Source organism: Lathyrus oleraceus, chromosome 3 (genome assembly GCF_024323335.1).
Source record: "Lathyrus oleraceus cultivar Zhongwan6 chromosome 3, CAAS_Psat_ZW6_1.0, whole genome shotgun sequence".
Taxonomy (NCBI): Eukaryota; Viridiplantae; Streptophyta; class Magnoliopsida; order Fabales; family Fabaceae; genus Lathyrus; species Lathyrus oleraceus.
The window spans coordinates 193,812,536-193,840,017 of record NC_066581.1 but is presented as its reverse complement, the minus strand read 5'-3'; the positions used below and the strand labels follow the sequence as shown (position 1 = coordinate 193,840,017).

General features: G+C 34.5%; 2 protein-coding genes and 1 non-coding gene across 3 annotated transcripts; 2 read left to right on the top strand and 1 right to left on the bottom strand.

The window, feature by feature from the left end:
* Nucleotides 1-7,494: 7,494 nt before the first annotated feature.
* On the bottom strand, nucleotides 7,495-9,416 carry LOC127126210 (uncharacterized). Its single transcript, XM_051055099.1, has 3 exons — nucleotides 8,281-9,416; nucleotides 7,882-7,961; nucleotides 7,495-7,790 (listed from the first exon to the last, which is right to left on the bottom strand). Exons 1-3 carry the CDS (start codon nucleotides 9,169-9,171, stop codon nucleotides 7,697-7,699), a joined length of 1,065 nt encoding a protein of 354 aa, XP_050911056.1. The 5' UTR covers nucleotides 9,172-9,416; the 3' UTR covers nucleotides 7,495-7,696.
* A 3,097-nt stretch (nucleotides 9,417-12,513) lies between these two features.
* Nucleotides 12,514-12,595, top strand: TRNAS-GCU (transfer RNA serine (anticodon GCU)). Its single transcript has one exon. It is a non-coding gene; the product is annotated as a tRNA-Ser (tRNA).
* Nucleotides 12,596-23,268: 10,673 nt separating this feature from the next.
* Nucleotides 23,269-25,639, top strand: LOC127126209 (DNA-3-methyladenine glycosylase). The gene is made up of 6 exons (XM_051055098.1): nucleotides 23,269-23,738; nucleotides 24,047-24,118; nucleotides 24,266-24,389; nucleotides 24,635-24,705; nucleotides 25,013-25,070; nucleotides 25,160-25,639. The coding sequence occupies exons 1-6, from the start codon at nucleotides 23,376-23,378 to the stop codon at nucleotides 25,324-25,326; spliced, it is 855 nt and encodes a 284-aa protein (XP_050911055.1). The 5' UTR covers nucleotides 23,269-23,375; the 3' UTR covers nucleotides 25,327-25,639.
* The last annotated feature ends 1,843 nt before the right edge of the window (nucleotides 25,640-27,482 follow it).

Here is a 27,482-nt window from a genome sequence, read left to right as displayed (position 1 = left end):
GAGACACATGTCCCAGGATCAATCTAGTCGATCCTGTAAGTTACCAAGATTAATAATATTGAAAGACTAACGGTTGTTTGTCAGAAATTACTGGTAAACAGGATTCTACTATATCGTTTAATCAACGATCTCTCATCCTATTAATTTGTACGGTGGTGTTAAAAATCTATATAGAGTGAGTATCAAAATCCAAATTCATGTCTAGAATTTATCTTTTGATAGATGATGATCTTAAATCGGGATTCAAAAAGTATTTCTCAACATCGATTCAAATCCAAAGAAATAACATGTAAATGAAGATAACATTGTAGCGGTAAATCCATGACCATCAAGCTATGGATAAACTTGACGTCAATAAAACTAGAGTCGCCACCGCGCTTTTATTGTTTCCAAAGGAAACGGGAAAAAGTATAAACAAAACACAAAGATAATAAGTTTTCAAATCAAAACTAATAAAATGTCAGAGATTACAGGTAAGGAGGTTGGTTACACAGAGGGAAGGTGTTAGCACCCAAAGTGTCTTAGGTACTTCTAGGAAGCCCTTTTTGTGTGCAAGTGTTTTTGGTCTAAATGATGTTTGATAAAAATATAGAGTGGGTGGATGAGAAAAGAATTTATTAAATATATTTTTGTGTTTGATAAGACCTTCGATCTTATGCCTACATACCAACATAAAAATGAGGGATCAAAACTACGTAGTTCGTGGTAAAAAATTCAAAGAAGTTTGTGAATTGATTTTAACAAAAGTTTGACAGAGAATGCACAAAAGGCCAAAGACTTGAATGGGGTTATTAATTCTTTTTGTCTTTTTGAAACTAAAGTCAATATGGTTAAGTTCACTCTCAAGTTTGATTTAAGAAAAGGTTTGAAAAATACATTAGCATAAGGCCAAAGTTTCTAATCATTAAAACATGTCTAAGTTGAAAAACACAAACAAAGAAGGTTTTGAAAAGAGGGAGAGATTTTGAAATTTAAGAAGTGGGGAGGAGATGAAGGCACTATCCTAGACAAAAATTAAAAGTTAAGGGTTGAAAATATATGACCAATGGGATGCAATCCAATAGACAAGAATGTCATATAGAAACTCATTTTCCTTTGGACTTTAGCAAGCAACAAGCATAAACAGTATCCAATCAAACCATATGAAGTCCAAGGCATCAAATAAAGATAGCCATAATATCCAAGCAAGCAATCCAATAGCTATCAGTCTTCAATGTCTTCCAATGTATCAAATGAAAAAATTCATTGGTCAACTCAGAACAATCATCATACATCAATAATAATAACAGTATAATAATTGAGCACCAAGGCAAAGTGACAGATGAATCAAAGGGCACCCAAGTTCTTGCATCAGATGAAAGGCACAGTTAAGGATAGCTCAGTCTCAGATAGTGGCATTGGCCAAGTCCTCAAAGCATAAGGAAGTTGCTTATCCTAAGTCCAAAAGTTCAGATCAAGTCCAACAGTCCACCAAGATGTTTTTTAAGGTTTTTTGTTGTTATTAGGTATTTTAAGGTCCTAAGACCACAAGCAAAACAAAAATCACAAGCAAACAATATATACCATCACAAGATATGGCTCAAGTGAGCAAAGTGAAAAGGACTGAAACATAAACAAGTTGCATGAAATGTAAATGGCAGATGAATGATAAAGGTACTGAAATTTAAATTGCATTAAGTAAATGACTTGAAAGTAAAAACAAAATTAATAAAGTTAGTCAAATGTTAGTGAAGAGTTTTAATTTTTTAAGTCATTCTTTGGAGAACACTTAATCATTCATTCACAAGTATGAATTCTTGAACCAAGATATCATCCATGAGAAGGACTCCAAGTTGGATAAATTAACAAGTATGCCACTAGCTCTCATGAAAGGAAAAAAGGTCAGGTTTTCACACAATGCCATGAAGAATGGGAGACTTACAATCTCACTTACACGAATGCGATGCTTTTTTGATCAAATTTAGATCTATGTTAAGCAATCGTAATTGGACTTATGTAGAAGTCACAACTATTTGAGGTCGGACAATAAAAATATAGGTGTTAATGCATGTTAGAGATTTGGTACAAAGAACCAAACTCCTAAAACATACCACACACTAAAAAAGGGAGGGACCTATCTCAGTCAGACTCATGTTGATTCATCTGACACAAGGTCATTGATGAATCAACTAACATTAGACATGAAGAGAATTCATTGGTCAATGATGGATTAGGGAAGAATATGGATGAAGATGAGGAGGGAAGGGGAAATAGAATCCCAAATTGATCATAGCAGGAATTTCATCTAATCAATATTATCCATTCATTTTGGGAGATGAAATGTACATTTCATCAATCCCCTAAATCCAATAATATTGGTCAAATAAAAGTCAAACAACCATGATCAAGACCAAACAGAAAGACAAACATCACAAGACCAATTAAATAGTTCAACATAATTTTTTAAACAATTATTCAATTAAAAATCAAATTTAAAATGAATTAAAATGCATTTTTAAATGGACAAAACCTCAAATCCCTTCAAAACACCAAATAAATGGCCAAAGGATTTATCCTAGGTTAAACAAGGTCAAAGGATCTTAGACAAAAAAAATCACAGCTTTTGGAAGGTCATGAGTATTTTAAAAGAGTTAAAAACAAGTCCAAAATCATTTAATTCACAAAAAATATCAAAATTAATCCAAAAATGATTTTAATTCAAAATATGGAAGAGAAAAATATCTAAATATTTTTGGTGAATGTCCCATATTTTTTGGATTAAAAATGAACTTAATATGAATTAAACAAAATAAAAGGATTAAAAGAAAAATCATAAAAATAAAAGAAATAAAAAAAACAAGGGCCATCAGATCTCCCTCATTAATTGAGGTGGCATATCTGATGGTCACGCGCGCGCTATCCACCATAGTCTTTAGTCAACGCGTGGGAACTATGGTAATGCAAACCAAAGGCTGAGATTAGATCCTTGGACCAAGATCAGATGGATGAGAGGAAGCCAACTCACCATCGGAGCTAGGGCTCCAGTCATCTTCTCCGGTGGACCTCATCGGACTGGTCCACCACCAACCACCAAGAAAATGAAAATTGAGGACACTATTTTAAAGGAAAAATTCTCAGGAGCTCAAATTTGGCCTCAATTTCTCCTAATTCCAAGTATATTGAAAGATACAAGGATTTGGATTTTGAGGTACGCGATCTAAGTTGCTTTGATTTGACCTCAAAGCAACTGAATCTTGTTTCCTGCATTGGTAGGAATTCATACAAGCAATACACAAGCAAAATAGTTAAGAAATTAGGGAGAATCGGAGAGTTGAAATTTGAAACAATTCACCTTTGGATAGCAGCTTTGAGAGCAATTCTTGATGCAATTCCACTTGGTTCTTCCTCCTCTTGCTTGCAGGAGTTGAATGAAGTGAAAATGGTTGTGAATCCTTGGAGTTCTTATTCACAAACAGAAGTTGAATCAAGACTCGATTTCAAAGAAATCCTCAAGGTATTCTCTCAAGTGTGGCTATGGGATTGTTTGGCAGAGCTTGGGTCATGGGTCCCCTTCAATCTGAGGCAATGTACTTCATTATATAGGCAAAGGAATTGATTTCTACACCATTCAAAATTTGAACCCAAAATAGTAAGTTCATGTGCATGGGTGCATGGATATGTGTTAGGCCCAAAATGATGATTGCATTGAGTCCAAATTCGTGCATAAATGCTACTGATGTCATGACATGGAGCCATGCAATGGTAATTGGAAATTAAGTTCAAAAGTTACAAAACAATCCATGAAAAGAATCCATGCGCAAGTCCTTTAATTCTTGTCCAAATGTAGTGATCTTGGACTCTTTGGAAAGGTGACATGAAGGGGAACAACTTTCATGTTTAAGACTTTTTCATTTGGGACATGGATCATGATGAATTTTAAGGTGAAAGTTGGAGAAATCAAACATGGTTTAAAATTGTTTAAGTACAAAGTCAAATGACCACTTCTTCCACCTTGGATAACTTTTGCTATGAGCTTCAAATGAAAATGGTTTCTTCACCAAAGTCGTATCTCTTTCATTCCGCTTTAATTTGGTCACAAATTTGACACCATTTGTATCTTGCACGAGGGAGTTATGGATTTTAGGAGTTGAGAAAAATTGCTTGTTCAATGGTAATGGTCCAAAGTGACCTATAATGTTTCCTCTTGGAACATGCCCTTGCAAGTAGAATTTAACATTTCTTAAAGAATAAAAATTTAAGAATACATCATGAAATTAATCATGAAACTTGGATGACCTTCATATCATAAAACTTGAGCAAGTTATGGTCCTTGAAAGTTGACCTCCTAACTAGGGCATGGATAAAATGACATATAATCTTTCACCATAAAAAAATGACCTTCCAAGAAAAATTAGCTCTTGATGTAAACATTAAAGTTGTTTGGAATGTCATAAAGAGTAACTTTTATCTTGGAATCATTTTCATATGACAAAAATTGTAGTAGATAGGGTCTAGGTAACCCTAGATTTGACTAGTTGACTTTCTCTAGTCAACTTCTTTGAACCAACTTGCAAACTTGAAGTTCTTTTGATATTTGGGGCTCATGGAGAATCATATATGCATAAGATGGTGTATAATGGAGTATCCCTTGATATCTTTGACCAAATGATGAAGAAACTTGTTGAGGAAGTCACACAAGATACCTAGATGAATTAGGGCTTCCAAGACAACAAGCTTCAAAATCTTGATGAATTCTTGATCAAATTGACAAATAAAGAACATGGGGATACATATATGATACTTAGAACCATTGTGAACCTTTCCTTGATTGATCTCTTGCATTTAGGGTCTCAAACCCTAGTTATGAGCTTGGTGGGGCACAAATGGGCACACACACACACACCTACAAAAGAAACAAAGATATACATAGATATATTTTTGGGCATTTTGGTTAATAAACAAAAGAAAATAAAAGTATGATACAATCACAAATGTGTTTGGTGATCTCTCCCAATGCAATCCCAATGAATGAGGGATAAGGAAGATACCAAGGTGTGATCCCAAAGCAAATGCAAGTGATGGGATAGCATGAGGGATCTTAGGGTCAAAACTGGGGTCTTATAAACATCAATATTGATTCATAACTAAGTTCATGCAACAATGATCAGAAGAAATACATACGATTACGACCAATTGTGTCTAATCCCAACAAGATATGAGTTAGCTACTCATGGTAGCTTGGTAGAAGTTAGAAGGAAAAAGATTAATCATCATCAATCTTAATATCTCAATGATTTATGCATTTCCACCTTTGATTCTTGGAATTTTCACTTTTTCTCCTAAAGAATTGTTTCTTCCTCTCAAACTGGTGAAAAAAATGTCACAAAAGTCTAACCATGCCCCTTTTTGAAGTGTTGAATGGCTTATAAAATAGATAAGAAATCATGACCGCGCTAAGCCCTAAAAGCTCTCTGGATTTCAACAACTTCACTCGCTTGAAGCGCGCTAGAAGCGAAACTCTTTGAATTTTGTTTCTTTGCTCGTTTCAAGTGCCACCGGTTGGATTTTCATTGTCTCTCTCGCTACAAGCTTGCTTAGCATCATGATGAATCTTGCTTTCTTTACGTTGCCTTCCATGATCTACCTTCCACTTTCTTGCTTGAACACATATTACACAATGAGTTAAAATTAGATGAGAATTGCATCATTCAACTGTTATGACAACATAAGCAACATTTACACCAAAATGGAGGTTTTCATACTCTTAACTTGTGAAACAAGTTAATAATGGCAATGATTTCCAAGTGTCATGCACCATAATTTTCCACTTATCAGAAGGCGCGACACCAAGATGATGTATGACATACTTCTTAGATAATGCGGCAAATAGCGAACTCATTTTCCTAAAGATGATGTCATACATGGGAAAAGAACAATTATAAATGTGTTACAAGTCCTCTCAGAAATGAATCGGACCTATGTGGCCCAATCCTCAAGGACACCCACAGTTTGTATATTTGATAGGAGGTTGAGTTTACCGGATCGAAGTAAACAAAAGAAGTCCCCAAATACTCATTGTTCCCAAAGTTATGTCGGACGACCATATCCAGACCCACGATCAACCTATCATCACAATACTAGACCATTTTAACCATCTCACATTTGTTCAGAAAGAGAGAGAGATATCTTCATTTACCCATCCTAAGTGAAAGGGTCGCAAAAATAATATTCCTCTGAATTTTAAATATGAATGTTCATTCATAGAGTAGTTTGCAAAATTTATTTATATACTTCAAAAGTCTCTTATAATGAATAATAGAAATGAAAGGGAATATAAAGGCAACATGTAGACATTGCCTCCATAAAAGGTTACTCTTTATTCCATGGCAGCACGCCTCCTCCACCAGGGATGAGCCTCCACCACACACAAAACAATAAGTCAAAAAGAATGATGATAAAAGAAACACAAACTTATAAATGGAAAAAGATCTTGAAGTAGCTTTAAATAAAGCTTAGAGAATAAACAACAATGGTGCGTATATTTTTAATTTTTAAAAACTATAACAACAAAACTTATATCTAAATAATCTGTCTAATCCCTCGAAACTCTCGAGTTTTAAAAAATTGATACCGTAAAAATAAAAACAAATCCTCCAAAGCTCTTTCCTCTCATAACCAAACACTAGAAGTCTTCAAGAAAAAAGTTTTAGTATATACATGTGATGTATAGGATACTTATACCAAAATTTTCTACGAACTATCACCTTAGTAAAGCTCCTCAAAGGTCATAATCATGTCACTCATGATCATGGCCACCTCTTACTCAAGCATTGTCAACCTAATGTTTAAAAGGTTGTTGTTCTGATCTAGGTTAAGAATCAACATTTAGGAAACCGTGTTACCCTAATCCACGGAACAAAGAGCGAATTAGAAATTTTACCCATCCTAGAGACACCAAATCATGAACCTCCAAACTATTATGGTCTCCTGTCGTTACTAACTGGATTGTGAGAACCGACGAACCAGAGTTTGTTACTTAGATGTATCATCGTCAAGAAGTCATCCTGAATAACTTGTTTAGTGATCGTGTTACTGATAGGTCTGACTACTCACTATCACTATACAAATGGTATTTATTGACTGAATCCCAGTCATCCACCGAACGGTTAATCCCAATTGAAAATGACTCACAAATAGACAATAGCCTCCAAACGGTTTCCCGGGCCTCTTAATCGACTAGAGTACATCCAAATGCAACAGAAGGATCAGAACATATTAGCTAATGAGCCCTCTAAAATGCCTTGAGGAAACGTTTGCCATCGACAAGAAATCAAAACCACCACTTTAATTAACATGAAAGAAATCATCTAATTGCCATTTGCCTACATTTTATCACAGCCATAAAAAAATTTCCACCGAAACACGGTATAATATGCATTGCCAATAGAGTGTAGTCAATTGGTACTTAAAAAACATAATAACCCCTTTGCCCAAAATGATTGTTACAAGAACAAGTAACACAACACACAATTCATATAAAACTAGAACAGCAAGAAACATGTTAATTGAGCTAGAAAGCCTAAAGTTCTGAAGATAATGTATGAGTAACCATTGCAATTCTCAATATCAAAAGTGAATTCATAAATTACTCCTTATGAATATTCAAATCCACAAACCCTACAACCTAACAAGACATCAGACTACGTGAAAAAAACACTCAAATTCCAAAACCAAAAACAACACGTATCCTTTGAAAAATATGTTCCCGCCATCCCCTTTCAGTGTTCTCCACCACAGTGGCATTCCCATACCTGCATCCAAAACCAACCCTATCAGCAATTCACCGAAAAAAAGAACATTCCAATCATTCAACAAAACATAACCAATATTCAAAACACTCACCTGTCTTCCTCAGGCACATCAGTATGTGTCAGCTTGACAACAGTAAGCCCTGGTTCAGGTTCCTCAAAAACAAGTCTCACCTGCACAAACAAATCATCCTTCTATCACTACATTGATTCAACATACAATGACGATACAATGACGATTTCAAAGAAAGTAGTCAATGGCAATCTAAACATGTGCAGTGCAGTGCAATTCAGCCCCAATTAATGTGACATCAGTAATTCTTCATAATATCAATTATCATTAGGGTTAAATCAACCTGTTTTTCTCTCATTACCAATATTCAAAAATGATCATGAAACTGCAAAACATACCAATCAAGTTCTTCTCTATCAAATGTATCCCTAACATTGTTCAATTAGTTTCAAAATCAAAATCAAAATCAACACTATATACCTGCGATTGAACACCATCAGTCCAGCTCCCAAATCTCCACCTTTGCACAATCAACTTAGCTTCTTGCAACTCCAAGTTACTTCCAGTAACAGACCCATCAAAAATACTGAACTCACCACCAACCTCTTTACTAATCTTAGCATTGCTCTGTGTAAAACCCTTCCACCTATTCTCATCCATCAATATCTCATACAAATCCTTCGCCCTACAACTAAACTTCTCCGTCAACACAATATTCTTCCGTCCTTTCTTACCCTCCTTCTTCTTCTCCACCACACCCTCCTTCTTAACAGAATCACTCTTCGCAGCCTTCACAGTCGCAACCGGAGCATGATTCTGCTTCACCGGCTGCGGCAAAGGCTTCTTAGTATCCAACTCCTCCTTAACAGGACCACCTTTCGCCATACTCTGAACCCAAACCCTAACCTTCTCCAAAATCAACCCCTTCCCTTTAGAAAACATTGCATCCTTAATCCTCTTCCCAACCGGTCCTTCATCTTCAACAGTAACCCTAATATCAGGATCCTCATCAGCGTTTTCATCGGAGATGTAAGGGATTTCGACAGTACCGTTAACTTTAAGCAACGAATTACCTTCGGAGTCTTTCGCTTCACCTTCCCATGAAACTGTGAGATTGACCTCGTAGCCGGGAATGATTTTCCCCTTACGGATGTTGATGTAGGCTTCGCCGTCGAGGTTGCGGAGCGCGGTGGTTTTGATGAAGAGGTTACCTTCGCCGTTGAGGATAACGAGATTTGAAAGGAGGTTGGTGAAGAAGGTTCTGGACCATTCTAGACAGTTGGTTTCGGACCAGTGCCAGTTGTGGACGTTAGTGCCGTCGGGTCTTTCCTCCACGATCCACCGTTTATCGCCCTCGCCGTATTTCGCCATCCGACGGTGATAAATAGTGCTTCAATATGTTACTAGGAATGAGGATGAGGATTTTAGTGAATGTGTTTTCCGAAAAGATGCAAAGAGAATGGTTTAATTTAAGATAGAATGGGGGAGTGCTTGGAACGGTCTAGAAGGAAGAAGGGAATTCCTATTTTAGGGGTTGAGATTTGATTTGAGAATGAGAGGAATGGAAGGGTCTAGAAAGTGAAAGACAAACCAAATAACGGACTTAGTGCGGCGTTTAGCCAAACATGATATTAGCCCACTTATTTATATAAAGAGAAATTAAGAAATACTCACACACTATTAAAATTTCAAAAATAACTTTAAGTTAATATGCATTTAATACACAATAATCATTCTATGGAGCACATCCAAGTTAAATATTAAAAAAATCGATAATTGAAATTCATATATTAAATTTTGAAGATTGAACATCGATAATTGAAATTCATATATTAAATTTTGAAGATTGAACATCGGACGTGTCTAACACATCGTATTCATGGTCAATTTCAGAACCACGCAAGTTAAAATTTCTAAGAATTCTAATCCTTTTTTTTTATGCAAATTAAAATCCAAACACTTATATTTAAGTAAACTTGTATTTATTCATCTCCCTTCCCATTTTTTATTTTTGCAAAAGGCATAAACAGATAAACAAAGAACTTCTCCTCATTTGTGTTTACAAAGTTTATTCTCCTCATTTTCAAGAATTATTAGAGTTTTTATCCATTGCATTGAAGCTTATCGCGTCTCTACTCCAATGCATTGCATGCATCTGAAGTTTTATCCATTGCTTTGGTAAATTGTTCTTTCCCTTCTTTTTTTCATATTCATTCATTGTTTAAGTAGTTTATATGTATGATATTTTAGACTTAAATGCAATAGATATGTCATTTGTGTTTGAACACTAGGGCTTAGGGTTCGTGCATGCACAGATTTCTGGTTCGTCTTTCTGTTTCAATGCAATGCTGAGATTGGAATCCAGACTCTTAGTCTGGAAATTGAAATTTAGAATAGCTTGTTGTTTGATTTTTGGTTTGTGTTCGTTATGTGTTTGTTTCCATTTTCATGTTATGACATCTCTCTATTGAACATGTTTGATTGCATAAAAATGCCTAACAACCAAGAAAGATTAAGATATGATATAGTGACCTAAAATGCTTTCGTTCATAGGGAGCAAGCTAGATTCTCGCAACTTGCACTTGTAAATACTTTTTTTCCTGGTGAGGGATCATCTTCTCGGGGTCATATGTCTCTAACATCATTTTCCCAGATTCATATGCCCTTTGCTGCCCCAAAAGGCCATCATTCCATATAAGCCCATGTTGCCTCATACAGTTTTCCAATATGCCCTTAAGACCTTCCATTGCTTCTTATGTATTCAAACCATGATACTAAGCACGGGTGGGAAGAAGCGGTAGCAAAAAAACTTCAATTATCATTGTAAACATTTGTCTTATTATATATGGGCTGCTTGCCAATGTATTTAATTTTTGTAGTACCATGAAATATTAAAATGTATCAGTCATGATATGAAGGTTGCAAAGCTAGCGCAGCCTGATGAGCCATAGTTTTAAAATATCACGCAACTATCTACGTTGTAGAATTTATGTAGGATTGGACATGATGGTAACATATTTGAGAGTTGACCTAAGAAAAACACAATATGAGATAGATGGCACTATAGGATGTCATACTAAGCTTTCATTCTTGGTGGATCTCTATGAGCACCACCTGACTAGAGTTGTGGATGTTGATGGTGATGATACGGAGGTTGCATACCATATAGAATGTGCATTGATGGCATATCTTTTGGTTTTGGTCGCCACATCCATTTTTATGGACAAAGGTACAACCTACGTCAATGTTATCTACCTTAGATATTTCATTGACTTTGAGAGGATTCACGAGTATAACTAGGGAATTTCTTGTTTGGTGTCCCTCTAGTCCAAACTAGTTGATGGTACTTTATGAAAGACTCAATAATTGATATGAAACAACTATCTCCTTACGATACTTTTTGTCCTCCTTTATTGATATTAACGTCATAATAGTTATGTTACATTGTTACTAATATTTCATCTGAACCATTTTCAGACATGGATCCTCCAGTATTTTCCATGTCTCTTTGGCTAGGCATACGTGGAAGATTACTCTGAAGCTTTTCAATGTTGGTATGCTTGATCATCTCGCTCGAAGGGAATTAGGCAACTGAGGCATTCTGATTTGCTCTTGACTGCATCGTGTCGGATGATATTTGTTGGATGTCGTATGCCGATCACTGTGACACACAATCTTTAGAGGTGTACCCCCATCTACCTGATTAATTCTTGTGGAAGTTTGGGTATACTCAGAGACCCCACCGTTGTTTCTCTTGCCATTGTCCTCATCATGGATGTTGATGAGATTTTTGTACCATATTACGATCATTCGGTCCCAGAGGATGTAAGACGTGTCTTAGCTCATAATTGATGGAGTACTACATATAGTTGCATCCAATGGTTTTATAGAGTGTCACGTCATTACATGTCACTGGAGAAGGAGATCCCCTAAGGCCAGCTCATCATGAGATCTTAGAGGAAACGCATGTAAGAACGGACCATGTCGTTGATGTATTATTGATATGTCACTGCATTATGGCTATTGAGAGAGAGGTCATAGCTATGGCGAATTTGAGGAAATCACTCCTCAGATGGTCATTCTACAAGCCATCTTAGTATAGGCATAACATGTGTTGTAGTACCAGCGATAGAGGGGGAACAAGGGTATCAAATATACACAGTAGTGGAATTTTATTTTGTATATTTTGACATTTTGCATTATGGTTTATACAAGGATTTATTATGACATTTTGGCACTCATATATATGTTAGTTCTTCTATTTTGATCTTATTATTGAATGAAAAATGTGTATGCTCTATTTGGTATGGTTTCTACGAATCTCTAGAAATTGCCTCTCAAGATCTCTGGAAATAATACGATAGTTTCATATTATTTTTGTATATCTTTTACAAGAGAGGAATATGTTATATATACATGAAAAATCATATTCTTAATTATAACCAAATCAGGATAATTACTAATTAATAACTATATTCCATATTATAGCTCCTATGATATTAATGGATATCTCGTGCCAACAAGTTCTTGGTTTCTAAGGGCGACCTCTTTGCAAATTATGATAATAAATTGTGATCGGCCAAGTTGTAGTTGGTGGAGGTGGCCTCTAAAGTCTAATGCCATCAATGGAATTGATGAATCAACTTTCTTTTGGAATTTTCACTATTATTCATATTTGTATATAAATGTATGTGTTCATGGTATTAACATGAAGTCGCTTTGGCCGAGTGGTTAAGGCGTGTGCCTGCTAAGTACATGGGGTTTCCCCGCGAGAGTTCAAATCTCTCAGGCGATGATTTTTTTTTAAAATTTCTTTTTCAATTTTGCACCGGAGATTAACATAGTTAGCTTATTTTAAATAAATTTGACAACTTTTTATGGTTTGAATGGACTAGACCTTGCTACTTTTGGTCTTATACCAATGAATTTTATAACATGAAGTCACTTTGGCCGAATGGTTAAGGCGTGGACCATGTTAAGTACATGGAGTTTCCCCGCGAGAGTTTGAATCTCTCAGGCGAGAATTCTTTTTTTAGGATTGGTTTCATAAGAGGGGTTGGCTTAAGAGGTGGGGTTGGTTTCACATGACTTTTATTAATACTAATATGCTGAATGTCAAATATGAGATTGTCACCGATGTCTTCATCATTAAACATATGTGCTATAATCCAAGGTTCAGTCTCAAAATATTTGTGCAACCTTATTTGTGATACCATGTCTTTAAGGGAAAAAGCTTGAAAATATTCTTGAGCATCTTTAGCATGGGCAGAAGCTTGAGAATATACATGAATATCTTCGGCGATAAATAAGCTTGAGAATGTGCTTGAGATTTTTCAACATAGGAAAAAGCTTGAGAAGTACATGGTTACTGTTCCGAAAGGACCGTAATGGACATTAACTAATCGTACGAAATGGGGTGTAGAAAAAGGGAGTTATACTACGAAAGAGAACATGAGTTATCCATCTGTTTCCCGTATCTCATGCTTGGAGAATGGGAGTCTGTTGCAATTGTCTCACTATATTAACACATTACAATAAATAACGCTTTTCATAACGAAATTTTCACCTCAAACAATAGAAAACCGAGGTATAAAGCCAAGACGCGCTATTTTTTATTGTTTAAAAAAATAAAAAAGCATACATTCCCTCGGTTTTTTATAACACAAAAGTGAAAAAACAACTCAGTACAAGTTTCAATTCCAGCTAATGCACTTTATGATTTTATTTGTTTATAAGTGTAAACAAAATGTTCTAACCCTTCAATTTTCTATTTAACCGAAGGGTTAGAATATAAGAGCAAAGATATTAGCGAAGATATTTAGTAATAAGAGCAAATTTTTGTTGTAAATAATTTATTTTAATATTCTATGTAAAAAATATAATTTCAAAAAAAAAAGAATTATTCACCTCGGTTTTCGTCATCATTGAGGTAATAGTTAAAAGGAGAAAATAAAAAATCTCGATTTTATATTAAAACATAAGTGTTTAATCATCACATTTTATTATAAAAATACTCATTAAATGATTTTACCCTAAGATTTTTCTGCCCTTGCAATCTATCTCACATAATGATGTTGATGTTATTGTTGTATTTTTTCAATAAACTTCTTATGTTATCAATCAAAGAAAACATTGAGAAATTTATTGTTTTCCTCGATTGACAACATTGAAAAATTTATTCCTAAAAACAATTATCTATTTCTCTTTCACGTTCTCTGTCATGTTAAAGCATTTGCCATGAAAAATATTTGCTCAAGATAATGAAATCTCTCTAGGATGGATTACAAGTACAGAGAAAAAAAATTCTCTTATTTGAAACAAATAACTTAGAAATTTGGAAAAATATGTTGTTCTCCAAGAATCCTTTGTCAAACTCTTGATTTGTTTGAACAATTTATTTTATTATTTTGTGTAAACAATATAAATATTTAAAAAAAAAGTTTTTTTCCCTCGATTTTTAACAAAAGTCGAGAGGTGTGTGGTTGATTTGTTTGGACAATTTATTTTACTATTCTGTGTAGTCAATATTGAAAAAAAAAGATTTTTCCCCTCTGTTTTTAACCGATACCGAGAGATATTTGACGTTTGGGTTGGAACATGTTTTATTGAGGTAAAATATAAGTGTGTTTCTTCATCGTTCTTAAACAAATCTTTGTCTTTCATTTAATAAGTATCAACGCTCAAGACACTGTCATTAGCAATCCTCGTGAAACCTAAAAGCCTCATTATAGAAGTATTCTCAATATTAGTGAATATACAAGAAACTAAAAACTCTCTATGTTTAATCAGAACACTATATCAATGTGATATATTGTAAGATTAGGAAACATTTAGGTTTTAAATATATAATTGGTGAGAGTAGTATATTTACTTTGCAAGTGAAGAATTGCAAGTGTAGAAAATTATTTGAGGTTCAAGGTTTGTGTTGTTATATAATCATATAACTAGATATTTATTTTATTATCTTGCTTTTTGTTTTGTTTTATATCAGAAACAAATGAATGCAAAAATCATTGAGAATATATTGCATTCAACATTTGATCATCCTCAAGATCAACGAAACAAGGATCCCCAACAATTGTTCTTCTCCAAGAGATCCAACATTTGTTCTTTACCGACAACGATGACGATGAATAACAATATTTTTACTTTAATTTTTTGTGTAAACATTGTAATATTTTATGTAAATAATATAATTTGTAAACAAATTAATTTATTAATATTCCGTGTAAACAATATAATGAGTATATATATATATATATATATATATATATATATATATATATATATATATATATATATATTATATATATTATATATATATATATATATATATATATATATATATATATAGATTTTGTTATAAAACATAGAGGTATATGATAATAGTTTGAAAAATATAAAAAAACTATTGATGAGATCCAAACACATGACCATTTAAAGTAACCCCTAAATTATTTTTAAACTGAGACAAAACTCTCACTTTTCATGTCACCCTTTATTACCTCGACATTATAACCGAGATAAAACTCATATCACATTCGATATGATATATGTTATTTGTAATAATGACAATAACTTGTAAATAAAAAACAAAGTGAGCAATTGATTATAAAGAGAGAGAAAAAGAAGTTGAAGTTTGATAATGACATTTTAACATTCAAAAACAAAAGAGAGTTAAACAAAACAAAACAGTCAAATAAGCCAACGTTTTATAAAAAACAAAAGGAGCATATGTTTTTAACATTAACAAATCAAAATGAATGAATAGTTGACTTGTAGCATGACATTCGTCACAAAAGAATTTTAAAAAATGTTTTTATCACTCAACAAATTAAAAATAATAAAATGTTAACTTGTAGCATGACATAAATCACGAAAGAATTTTAAACAAAACAAAACAATCGAATAAAAATTAAGTATTCACTTAATTTTAAATGAACCGTGGAAGCCTAAATGAATAATCATTCTTGCTTCTTCAATGTACCACACTTCTTCAACTTTGTGAATGAAGGGTGCTTCTTTATTTTGCTGCTCTCTTTACTTAAGTTATGGTTTTTAGTATTTTCTAGAAACTCAGATTTTGAAACAAGTCTCTCCAATTTTCAAAAGTATTTCATCAATTCAGTTTTTACTATTATACAAGTAAATGAATCACTTCAATATATATATATATATATATATATATATATATATATATATATATATATATATATATATATATATATATATATATATATCTCGAATTATCAGACTTCACTTTATTAAAAAAAATTAATTGTCTAAACCTAATTTTTAATAAAATAGACTTTTAAAAAATATATATTTTTACAGGCTAATATATCTTATTTTTATCCTTATTTATATAATAAATTTGTGATTTAATATTTATTACTCCTTTTGATTTTATTTATTAAAAAAATGTTTTTTAAATTAATCAAATAATTAATATATCTAGTGTCGAAAAATATATTAATTATTCAACAAACATTGAAATAAGAATCTTTTTTCTTTTAAAAAAATAATCAATAAAATAATGAAATTATTTTAGTGTCGAAAAATATTTTACAAATTTGCTAAGGCTTGCTCATTCCCCACATCATAACAATGATTTATTTTATTTAGTTAGTTAGTTAATACATTTTGTTATATAAACTCAAATAAATTATGAGAAAATTTTCTAATGTTTTGTTTTAGAGTTATATGCTACCTTTGTTTCATGTTTATATTTTTTTAAGTCACTATTGATATATTGATAAACTAAAATAGAATAAAATGGTATAATTTGGAATTACAAGATTGGTAAATAAAGGAGAAATTAGGAGAGAGAATATTTTCATTAGTTATTGATGAGGATGTCTCCAAGATAAATAAATAAATAAATAAATAAATATATATATATATATATATATATATATATATATATATATATATATATAAAAGACATTATACAACAATTGGGACATAATTAACATAAGTCAAATAATAGAAAAATAAAAAACTCGAGCTTGTGACCGATTACACAAAACTTGTAACCGAGTATAGTTGAAACAAACTGAAATTAACCAACAATGGTAACCGGTTATGCGAATGTGTAACTGGTTGCACCAATTCCATAAGCACATTTTACTACTTATTTGATTTCTTTTGACACCTGTAACCGGTTACTCCCCTGTGTTAACTGATTACAACATTTTAACTACTAAAAAAACTTTTAACACACCACCTTAATTCTAGTGCTCCCAGTCTTCCATTCCCATGTTCATCTTCAAACTCTTGAACAATTTATTTATAACTCCCTTAGTCAATAAATCAACCATTTGATTTTCACTTTTACAATATTCCAATCTTAACTTTTCTTCACTAACAAGCTCCCTCAAGTAGTGAAACGTCGTCTCAATGTGTTTGCTCCTCCCATGTGCAATTTATTAGAAGTAATTCATATTTAATTGTACTATTTTCTTAGCCCCTAAGTTTGTTAGAGGGTATTTTAGTATTTTCTCTTATTCTAGTAACCCTAGTTTTAGCTTATAAATAGGGTGACAATCATTGTAACTTTTATCATGTTTGTAGCCGTCATTCTCTGAATAGAATATTCATCTTTCATTCTACCTTTGCACCAACAATTGGTATCTAGAGCTCCGGTTCGGATTCATTGGGAAACACGGGAAACACGAGTGAACGTGAGGTCTTGTGTGTTTGATTTTGATTCTTAGATTCGTGTTGAATCTTGAACAAAATCTGATCAAAATTTTAATTCTGTGGGTTGGGAAACACTGTGTGAGAAATCTGAGTGTACTGTGCAAGGTAGAAAGATGAACGGAAACGGCAACATGAACACCAAACTTCCAGCATTTGACGGTAAAAACTGGAATCGTTGGATGATCCAGATGCGTGTACTGTTCGGTGCTCAAGATGTTCTAGATCTTGTCACTGATGGTTATGTTCCGGTAGCAGCAGATGCGACGGATGAACAGAAAAACGCGCAGAAGGAAGTAAGGAAGAAGGATCAGAAAGCATTGTTCTTCATTCATCAATGTGTTGATGTAAATGTGTTTGAGAAGATTGCAGATTCAACGACAGCAAAGGCTGCGTGGGACACACTGGTTAGATGTTATGGTGGTGACGCATCAGTGAAGAAGGTGAAGCTTCAGTCCTTGAGAAAGCAATATGAGAATCTCAACATGAAGAATAATGAGAAAGTTTCTGAATACATCTCCAGAGTGATTCTGATCACTAATGAGATGAAAGCGTGTGGAGAAACTCTTTCTGAAGAAACAATCATGGAGAAGGTATTGAGATCCCTTACCTCTCAATTTGATTACATTATGGTAACAATAGAATATTCCAAAGATCTGAGCACCATGAGAATTGAAGAGCTGCAGAGCAGTCTAGAAGCGCAAGAGTTGCGTTTGACTGAAAGAACTTCTGAAAGGGAAGTAGAGCAGCAGGCTCTGAAAGCAACTTCTGATAGGAGGTATCAGAAGCAGTCAGAAGCCAGGAGAAGATCTGATGGTGGTCAGAAGTCAGAAAGCTCAACCTCTGATAGACAAAAGAATGCTCAGAAGGGAAAAGAGAAGTATGACAAGAAGAAAATCCAATGTTACTGTTGTAAGAAGTTTGGTCACTTTGCTAGAGACTGTTGGTCAAACAAGGAGAGAAAATCAGAAGAAGCAAATATAGCCAGAAGTTCTGATGACGAATCTGTGTTATTGATGGCCTCTGAATCTGATGATATGGATCTGATAGACTGGTGGTATATGGACACTGGCTGTTCAAATCATCTTACTGGAAACAAGAAATGGCTGGTTGACTTTGACTCTGAAAAGAGGACAAAGATCAGATGTGCTGATGACAAATATCTTAATGCAGAAGGTATGGGAAATGTCAGAGTGATTCTGAACAATGGGAAAACAGCATTGATTCAGAACGTGTGGTATGTACCTGGCATCAAAAGCAATCTGATGAGTGTGGGACAATTAATTGAGAAAGGCTTTTCAGTTACCATGAAGGACAATCTTCTGAAGCTGTATGACTGCAATCAGAAGTTGATTATGGAGTCAGAACAGGGAAGGAATAGAACATTCAAGGTGAATGTCAGAACTGCAGACTCAGAATGTCTTAGTGCAACAAGTGCTGAGAAGGAGAGTGAGTTGTGGCACAGAAGATTTGGTCATTTGAATTTCAGAAGCTTAAAACATCTGAATTCAAAGAAGTTGGTACATGGAATTCCTGCAATTAAGAAGCCTGAAAAGTCATGCAAAGTTTGCATGGAAGGAAAACAACCACGATTGCCATTTGCGTCAGAAACTTCTCCAAGAGCAAAACATGCCTTGGGAGTTGTACATTCTGATGTGTGTGGTCCATTTCCAGTAGCATCGATTGGAGGGAATAAATACTTTGTGTTATTTGTTGATGAATTCACAAGAATGACATGGGTATCCCTTATTAAGTTTAAACACGAGGTGTTTGATGAATTCAAGAAGTTCAGAATGAAGGCTGAGAATCAGAGTGGTCAGAAGTTGAAGATTCTTAGAACTGACGGTGGAGGTGAGTATAACTCCAAAGAATTCCAGAAGTTCTGTGAGGAGAATGGAATTGAGCATGAGGTTACTGCTCCTTATACCCCTCAACACAATGGCCTTGCTGAAAGAAGAAACCGCACTTTGCTTGATATGGTGAGAAGCATGCTAAATGAGAAGAAGCTTCCTCAGAAGCTCTGGGGAGAAGCTGTTGCCACCGCAACGTATGTACTCAATCGATGTCCTACGAAGAAGTTGAAGGAAATAGTTCCAATACAGAAGTGGACTGGAGATAAGCAAAGTGTTAGTCATCTGAAGGTGTTTGGTTCTGTTTGCTATAAACATGTTCCAGAAGCCAGAAGACAGAAGCTGGATGATAGAAGCAAAGTGATGATTCTGATAGGGTACCACAGTACAGGTGCATACAAACTCTATTGTCCAAAAACCAATAAAATTGAATTCAGCAGAGATGTGATTGTGAAGGAATCAGAAGTTTGGAATTGGGATAAGTCTCAATCTGATTCTGATGTTAGAACCTCTGAAGAAAGGTCAGAGTTAAGAATTTCTGAAGACGTTGATTCTGATTCTGATAGTGAGTCTGACTCTGGAGAAGACTCAGAAGATGAAGGTGACTCTGATGATCCAGACTCTGATGACCCAGACTCTGATGGTAATCCAGATTCTGGTGGCAATTCAGACTCTGGAAATATGTCAGCCCTTGAAGATGGTCAAAGCTCTGGAGGAAGTCAACCATCTGAAGTTAGAAACTCTGAAGCTCAAGACTCTGAACAAGTTCAGAGACCACAAAGAATCAGAAACATCCCCAGAAGATATGCAGAATTTGACATGCTGCAAGACACTGAAGTAGACTCTGAAGGAGAAGTTATTCAGTGTGCCATGTTAGTAGACTCCGAACCCATAAGTACAGAAGAGGCTCTTAAGCAGAAGCTCTGGCTGAAGGCCATGAAAGAAGAACTTGATGCTATAGAGAGAAACAAGACTTGGAAGCTGACAGAACTTCCAAAAGACAAGAAAGCCATCAGCGTCAGATGGGTTTTCAAGCAGAAGTTAAAGCCAGATGGTTCAATTGGCAAACATAAAGCAAGGTTGGTAGCCAGAGGATTTCTACAGAAACCTGGGCTGGATTACTCTGAAGTGTTTGCACCTGTAGCAAGACATGAAACAATCAGAATGGTGATTGCAATAGCTGCTAACAGGAATTGGCCTCTGATGCATTTAGATGTAAAATCTGCATTTCTAAACGGTCCATTAGAAGAAGAAGTTTACGTGTCACAACCTCCTGGATTTGTGAAAAAGAATCAGGAAGGGATGGTGTACAGATCATACAAAGCTCTATATGGATTGAAACAAGCGCCCAGAGCTTGGAATCAGAAGATTGATTCATTTTTCAAGAAGCAAGGCTTTCATAAATGTGAGATGGAGTACGGTGTCTATGTTCAGCATACTTCTGAAGGAAATATGACTCTGGTATGTTTATATGTTGATGATATACTGCTGACTGGAAGTTCTGAACAGGAGATAGCCAAGTTCAAGAAAGTTCTGATGAATGAATTCGAAATGACTGATCTAGGCAAAATGACATACTTTCTAGGGATGGAATTCAGATACTCTGAGAAAGGTATTATTTTGCATCAGCTCAAGTATGAATTAGAACTTCTGAGTTATTCAGATTCTGATTGGTGTGGAGACAGAGTTGACAGAAGAAGTACGTCTGGGTACTTATTCAAATTTCTGGGAGGTCCCATTTCTTGGTGTTCCAAGAAGCAACCTGTTGTGGCGTTGTCAACTTGTGAAGCTGAATACATTGCAGGTGCTGTTACTGCATGCCAAGCTGTGTGGATTCTGAATTTATTGCAGGATCTAAAGATTAAAGTAAACAAACCTCTGAAGCTGATGATTGACAACAAGTCTGCAATCAATCTTGCCAGAAACCCAGTGTTGCATGGGAGAAGCAAGCACATTGAGACCAAGTATCATTTTCTGAGACATCAAGTTCAGAGGGGAGTGTTAGAAGTTGTACACTGCAGCACTCAGAAACAGTTGGCAGATGTTCTGACGAAAGCTATCAAGACTGATCAATTCCTCAGATTAAGGGATGGAATTGGTGTTACAAGTTTTGATGGAATATGAATTAAGGAATGGTATTAGAAGTAATTCATATTTAATTGTACTATTTTCTTAGCCCCTAAGTTTGTTAGAGGGTATTTTAGTATTTTCTCTTATTCTAGTAACCATAGTTTTAGCTTATAAATAGGGTGACAATCATTGTAACTTTTATCATGTTTGTAGCCGTCATTCTCTGAATAGAATATTCATCTTTCATTCTACCTTTGCACCAACACAATTGAGTTCTTAGAAAGATTAATCGCAGAAAAGATCAACGGGAAGTGTAACAACCTCCCCTTCTTTAGCCACATGACTTGGCATGCACATAACAAAACGACAATATACTCGGCCTCACATGACGAGAGTTCAACTACTGATTCCTTCTTCAAACATCTAAGATTGGTGTTCCTCATAATATAAAGATGTACCCAACTGTAGACTTTAGATCGTCTTTATCTTTACACCAATTGAAATCAGTAAAATTGAGTAAATTGCTTTTTCTGGCCATATCCGTTATAGGAAAGAGAATTTTGTATCCATTAGACCCTTTGACATATCTTAGAATTCTTCTTGACTGCTGTCAAGTGAGACACCTTCACTCTCCCCATGAATCTACTCATAATACTGATATTAAACGCCAATTCCGGTCGTGTATTGCACAAATAGCACAAGGATCCAATCAGCCTCCTATACTGAGTTAGACCAACATCTTACTCATCCAAAATTCCGAATTTTAAAATAAGGGAATAAAAAAAAATGAAAATAGGGGGACCAAAAATACAATTAAGCTTAATAATTATATAAGGAATAAAAAAAGAAAAAAAATGGATAATCCACTACTCAAATCATAAATTTATGATTTTATCCAAACCAGCATAATTTTATTGTGGGTGTTATTTTACCTCACCCAAAATAGTGTACCCTGTATAGATTGAGTCATGGTTTTAGCTAAAATTCAACCTAACTCGACTCATGTGCACCCCTATTGCTAGGCATGTCAATTTGTTTAGCGGAGTTTTTAGTAAACAAATCAAAAGTTTTAGTTCACTTAAATAATTAAATTTGAAAAGGTCTTAAGAACATTTTATGTGAAATGTTTGAGAAAGTGTAATAATGTTACGATGTTATAAAGAAAATAAGTGTAGAAATATTTAAAAAGGATAAAGTAAAATGAAGAAAACGAAGAACAAATATAATTGGATAAAAATGCTCGAGTTTAAAAGTGGGACACACGTTCATATATTTCTCAAAAAAATTGTATTATTATGACTTAGATGTTTGAACTTTATATAGAAAATAAAATGAAATGCGAACCCTTGCCTTAGATGTCAAATCTACTTATATACTATACACATTATTACGTGTCGGAAACGGTTATTCCTTCATGATTCAACCCGTATCTTATTACGTGGGCTTTTATTTTTTTGATGTACTTTCACAAGTCTTTGGTTCTAGAAGTGTGTGAAACTACTATCACACTTGAAATTGTTTTCAAATTCTCTAATTGTCTCGATCGAATAGTTCTTCAATCGAATCTTATCGTATGATAATCCAAAGAATATGTAATGTCTTTAGTTAAATTAGTTGCCTCTGATATGTGGATCGAATTCATCCTCTCGATTAAAACCATTAATATGTCAAAATTATAATCTAATCTTCTTACCCTCAATATTTTCATACATTTATACCACACATTAACGGCGAAATACTAAGATAAAGGTCTCTTACTAGCTGACTTAAAAATAGTATTTTATCCTTTTTATACTAGGGGTGTAATTGTATACAATAAAACATGTTACTCTAAAATTACTCTCAATTGTCCCCTTAAACCGGCTTAAGGTGAATTCCAGTTACTAAGATATTGTTCTTCCAAAAAAAAACTGGGTCAACTTTTGACCAAGAGAGGAGCTTGTTGCATACGACACTATGTTCCATTCCCACCACACAGCAACCACATTCGCGCGCGATTCAACTTCCGATTCCTCTGTTTTTGATTCCTTCCGTTACCAAAGCTCCACCGTACCAATGACGCACAAACAACGCTTCAAGCGAGTTGCAAAACCCATTTTACAGTTTCCACGAATCAAACCCGCACGTAAAACGCGGCTTTCCAAATCACCCAAACTCACCGCTCCGGAATTCAACTCTCCATCATCAGAACCGCACATTTCTTTCGAAAAAACGGAAACTTTGCCCCGCGAGTTCTTCCAAATCGACGCATTAGACCTTGCCCCTCGTTTACTCGGAAAGTTTCTTCGCAGAGACGACGTCGTTCTTCAGATTACCGAGGTAACGTACTTTCGGCATATTCAAAAATCAATTTAGTTCCTAAATTTGTAGCATTTTATCAATTTACTCTTTTGAACTTTACTAATAGTCCAAAATATATTTGAAATTGAAAATTTTCCATCAAGCTGGTTCTTTTGAATAGGTCAATAATTTTACACGGACATTCCTGATTAAGTTTAGTTTATTCATTTTTTTTAAATTATTACCGAAGACGGCGTGTCTGTCGGTGTCGTGTCTGTGCTTCATAGGTTTTAGGCTTTAAAGTTCTGTTTGTGTGTGTGATTTAACTAAGAATTAATGTTAGACAGGTTGAAGCATATAGATCAAATGACTCAGCTAGTCATGGTCGATTTGGTATTACTCCAAGAACTGCTCCTCTTGTAAGATGCTTTTCTTTCCACTTCTTTTTAGTCATTTGCATAAACCTGTTTATGATTCATGAGTATCTGAATTCTCTAACTTGAATTGAAGATGCTAAGTTAAGTTATGTAGAATAAAATTTCTCTGTATTTGTTCCTGTTTTGTAGTTTGGACCGTGTGGGCATGCGTATGTTTATCTTTGCTATGGACTCCATGTGATGCTGAATGTTGTTGCTGATAAGGAAGGAGCTGGAGCTGGTGTTTTGATACGTTCTTGTGCCCCCGTTTGTGGTAATGCTTAATCGTATGTATAGCTCGTTCGTTGTTTGTACTGAGGTCTTAAATTGTGATAGCGAAGACATCAAAAATCTTGATGTCACAGCTGAGATTTTGGACCTTATTTTAAAACACTTACTAAGTAAGAGTTAAATCAACTATAGCAAAATGGCTACAATATCTCCACTAGCATTCATTAATATATAACCATGCATAAAATTATTTATAGGTTTATTTTGTAATGTTCGACAATATTACAGGATTGGATGTTATTCAACAGCGGCGAGGTCAAAAAACGGACAAACCTATACTTCTTACAGGTCCTGGGAAGGTTAGTTTCCCTCCCACGTTTTCATCTGTTTAAGATGCTTTCCAGGAAGATAACACAGCTAATGTTTTGCACTACGTATCATATCAGAGTTCACTATGATCACAATGATTACATTGGTTCTTGCTAAAATAGAAATAAATAAATAAATAATAAGATAGAAAGGTTTCATCACTTAGTTTACTTCCTATCTTTGACCATTTCGCATGCTATTTATTAAATCTTAAGAAGAAAGATTGTTAATGGAGTTGAATATTTGTTTTCAAACTAATGTCCTTGCATATCTGAATAATGTCTTTCTAAATCTTAGGTTGGTCAGGCTCTAGGTCTTTCAACTGAATGGTCCAATCATCCCCTTTATACTCCTGGTAAGCTCTAATATTATTCTTGTGTTCCAAATCTGAAATTTAAAAATAGATATCAATGGTTTCTAAAAGGGAAAAGAGTGTCGATGCAGGCGGTTTGGAACTCTTGGATGGTCCAGAGCCTGAAAACATACTGGTAGGTCCACGTGTTGGTATCCAGTACGCATTGCCAGAGCATGTCGAGGCACTGTGGAGATTTGCCATTGCAGGTTCCGCTTGGATTAGTGCTCCAAGAAACACTCTCAGGCCACCCTTGTAGAGTGGAATGGTAGTAGCTTGAGGAATACTAGTGTTTTGATAATAACTAACAAGTTAATGTGTATATTTATCTTTGAACTTTGTTAGAATGTGTCATATAGAATTTTACTCCTAGAGTTACCTCATAGAATCACCCAAAAAAATGCCACATTGAAGTTACATTTCTAAGGGAAACCCAAACGCCTTCTCTTAGGTTATTTATTTGAGGTGTCATTGGGCATTAAATGCAGGTTTCACAATGTAGTTTTGACCTGTGAATCATTTTGTTGTGAAAAACTAGCTCTTTCTACGAAATTCAACTATTGTTGCATCAATGTGGCTTTGTGTTGGTTTTTGATGAAAATATTATAGATAAATTGTAGATAGGGATTTAGAGTCACAATTGGGTTGAACCATCTGGATCTTTGTCTTGCTGGTAAGGGGTTGTCTTGTCCTTCCGAGGCAACGGTGGCTGATTTATTGGATGCTGATGCCAATTGGTAGTATGGTTCACCTTGATGGTGTTAGTTTTTTTTTGGAAGAGAGGTTTTAGATCAGTAGAGTTAAATGTATATTCTAAGGTGTTATTTGTTGGTGCACAAGAGAGCATGAGAGAGTGCGGTATTTTCTTTGGAAGAGAGGTTTTAGATCAGGAGATTTAAATGTATATTCTAAGGTGTTATTTTTTGTTGCACAAGAGAGCTAGGGAAAAAGTTGTAACTAATTACAACTTTTCTAGTGAAAATAATTACTCTAAAAATTATGTTACAAGTAAACTTACATTGGGTTTTTAGACTAACACCCAAGTGAAATAAAATTTAAATGCATTTCAAATTACATTATGCAAATAAAATACAAACTAAATGTTGAATTTGGATTACATCTCAACAGTGTTCATTAAAATTAACAACACCAATTACATCCCTCAAATGGATAAAATGTTCAGTCTTGATTGCTTTGGTCAGAATATATGTTAGTTGCTTCTGAGTGCTACAGTGAACAATTTCAAGTATTCCACTCTGAACTTGATTCCTTAGACAATGAAATTTTGTGTCAATGTGCTTACTCCTTTCATGCAACATTGCATTCTTGGCAAGACTTATAGCTAATTTGTTGTCAATCATCAATTTCACAGACTTGCTTACCTTGATCTTCAGATCTTGTAGCAAGTTTAGAATCCAAACAGCTTGATAAGCAATCAAAGCACCTACAATGTACTCGGCTTTACATGTTGACAATGCAATCACTGGTTGCTTCTTGGAGCACTAAGAAATGAGACCTCCTAGATACTTGAAAAATATCCAGAAGTACTTCTTCTGTCAATTTTGTCTCCACACCAATCAGAGTCTGAATAACATATCATCTCTGAATTAAATTCAACACTAGAAGGGAATAAAATTCCATACTTCATAGTCCCCTTAATATACCTCAATGTCATGACAACAAATTGATAATGTGACCGCTTTGATTTGTTCATCTCATCATTCCAACTACATAACAGATATCAGATCTAGTATTACAGAGATATCTTAACGAGTCTACCAACTGTTTAAAAATTGTAGCATCTACATCATCACCCTCAAACATCATAATCCAATTTGTGATTTGTTTCAGCAGATGTGATTGCAGACTTGTACTTCATCAGCTCAAATCTCTTCAGAAGCTCAAGTTCATACTTCAGCTGATGCAAGATTATACCTTTATTATAGTGTAAAATCGCCATCCCTAGAAAATATATCATATATCCTAGATCGGTAATCTTAAACTCATTCATCAGCACATTCTTGAATTTAGCTATCTCATCTGAACAACTCCATATTAGCAATATGTCATCAACATAAAAACACAACAAAATCATATTGCTATCAGATGTATGTTAAACATGAATACCATACTCCATCTCATATTTCCTGAATCCTTGAAGCTTAAAAAATGAATCAATTTTCATATTTCAGGCTCTAGGAGCTTGTTTTAATCCATACAAGGCTTTATGCAACATGTACACCATCCCATCCTGATTCTTTTTCACTAATCCAGGAGGTTGTGATACATAAACTTCCTCTTGTAAAGGATCATTTAAAAATGCAGATTTCACATATAAATAGATCATAGGCCAATTCCTATTAGCAGCTATAGCAATCACCGGTCTGATTATTTCATATCTAGCTACATAAGCAA

What these genes read in the sequence shown, in the direction of transcription:
- LOC127126209 (XM_051055098.1), top strand. Translation starts at nt 23,376, where the DNA reads ATGTTCCATTCCCACCACACAGCAACCACATTCGCGCGCGATTCAACT. An exon ending in TCGTTCTTCAGATTACCGAG is followed by an intron (nt 23,739 to 24,046) that starts GTAACGTACTTT and finishes AATGTTAGACAG; the next exon opens with GTTGAAGCATATAGATCAAA. An exon ending in TCATCCCCTTTATACTCCTG is followed by an intron (nt 25,071 to 25,159) that starts GTAAGCTCTAAT and finishes GTGTCGATGCAG; the next exon opens with GCGGTTTGGAACTCTTGGAT.
- LOC127126210 (XM_051055099.1), bottom strand. Translation starts at nt 9,171, where the DNA reads ATGGCGAAATACGGCGAGGGCGATAAACGGTGGATCGTGGAGGAAAGA. An exon ending in CTGATGGTGTTCAATCGCAG is followed by an intron (nt 7,962 to 8,280) that starts GTATATAGTGTT and finishes TTGTTTGTGCAG; the next exon opens with GTGAGACTTGTTTTTGAGGA. An exon ending in GATGTGCCTGAGGAAGACAG is followed by an intron (nt 7,791 to 7,881) that starts GTGAGTGTTTTG and finishes TTTTGGATGCAG; the next exon opens with GTATGGGAATGCCACTGTGG.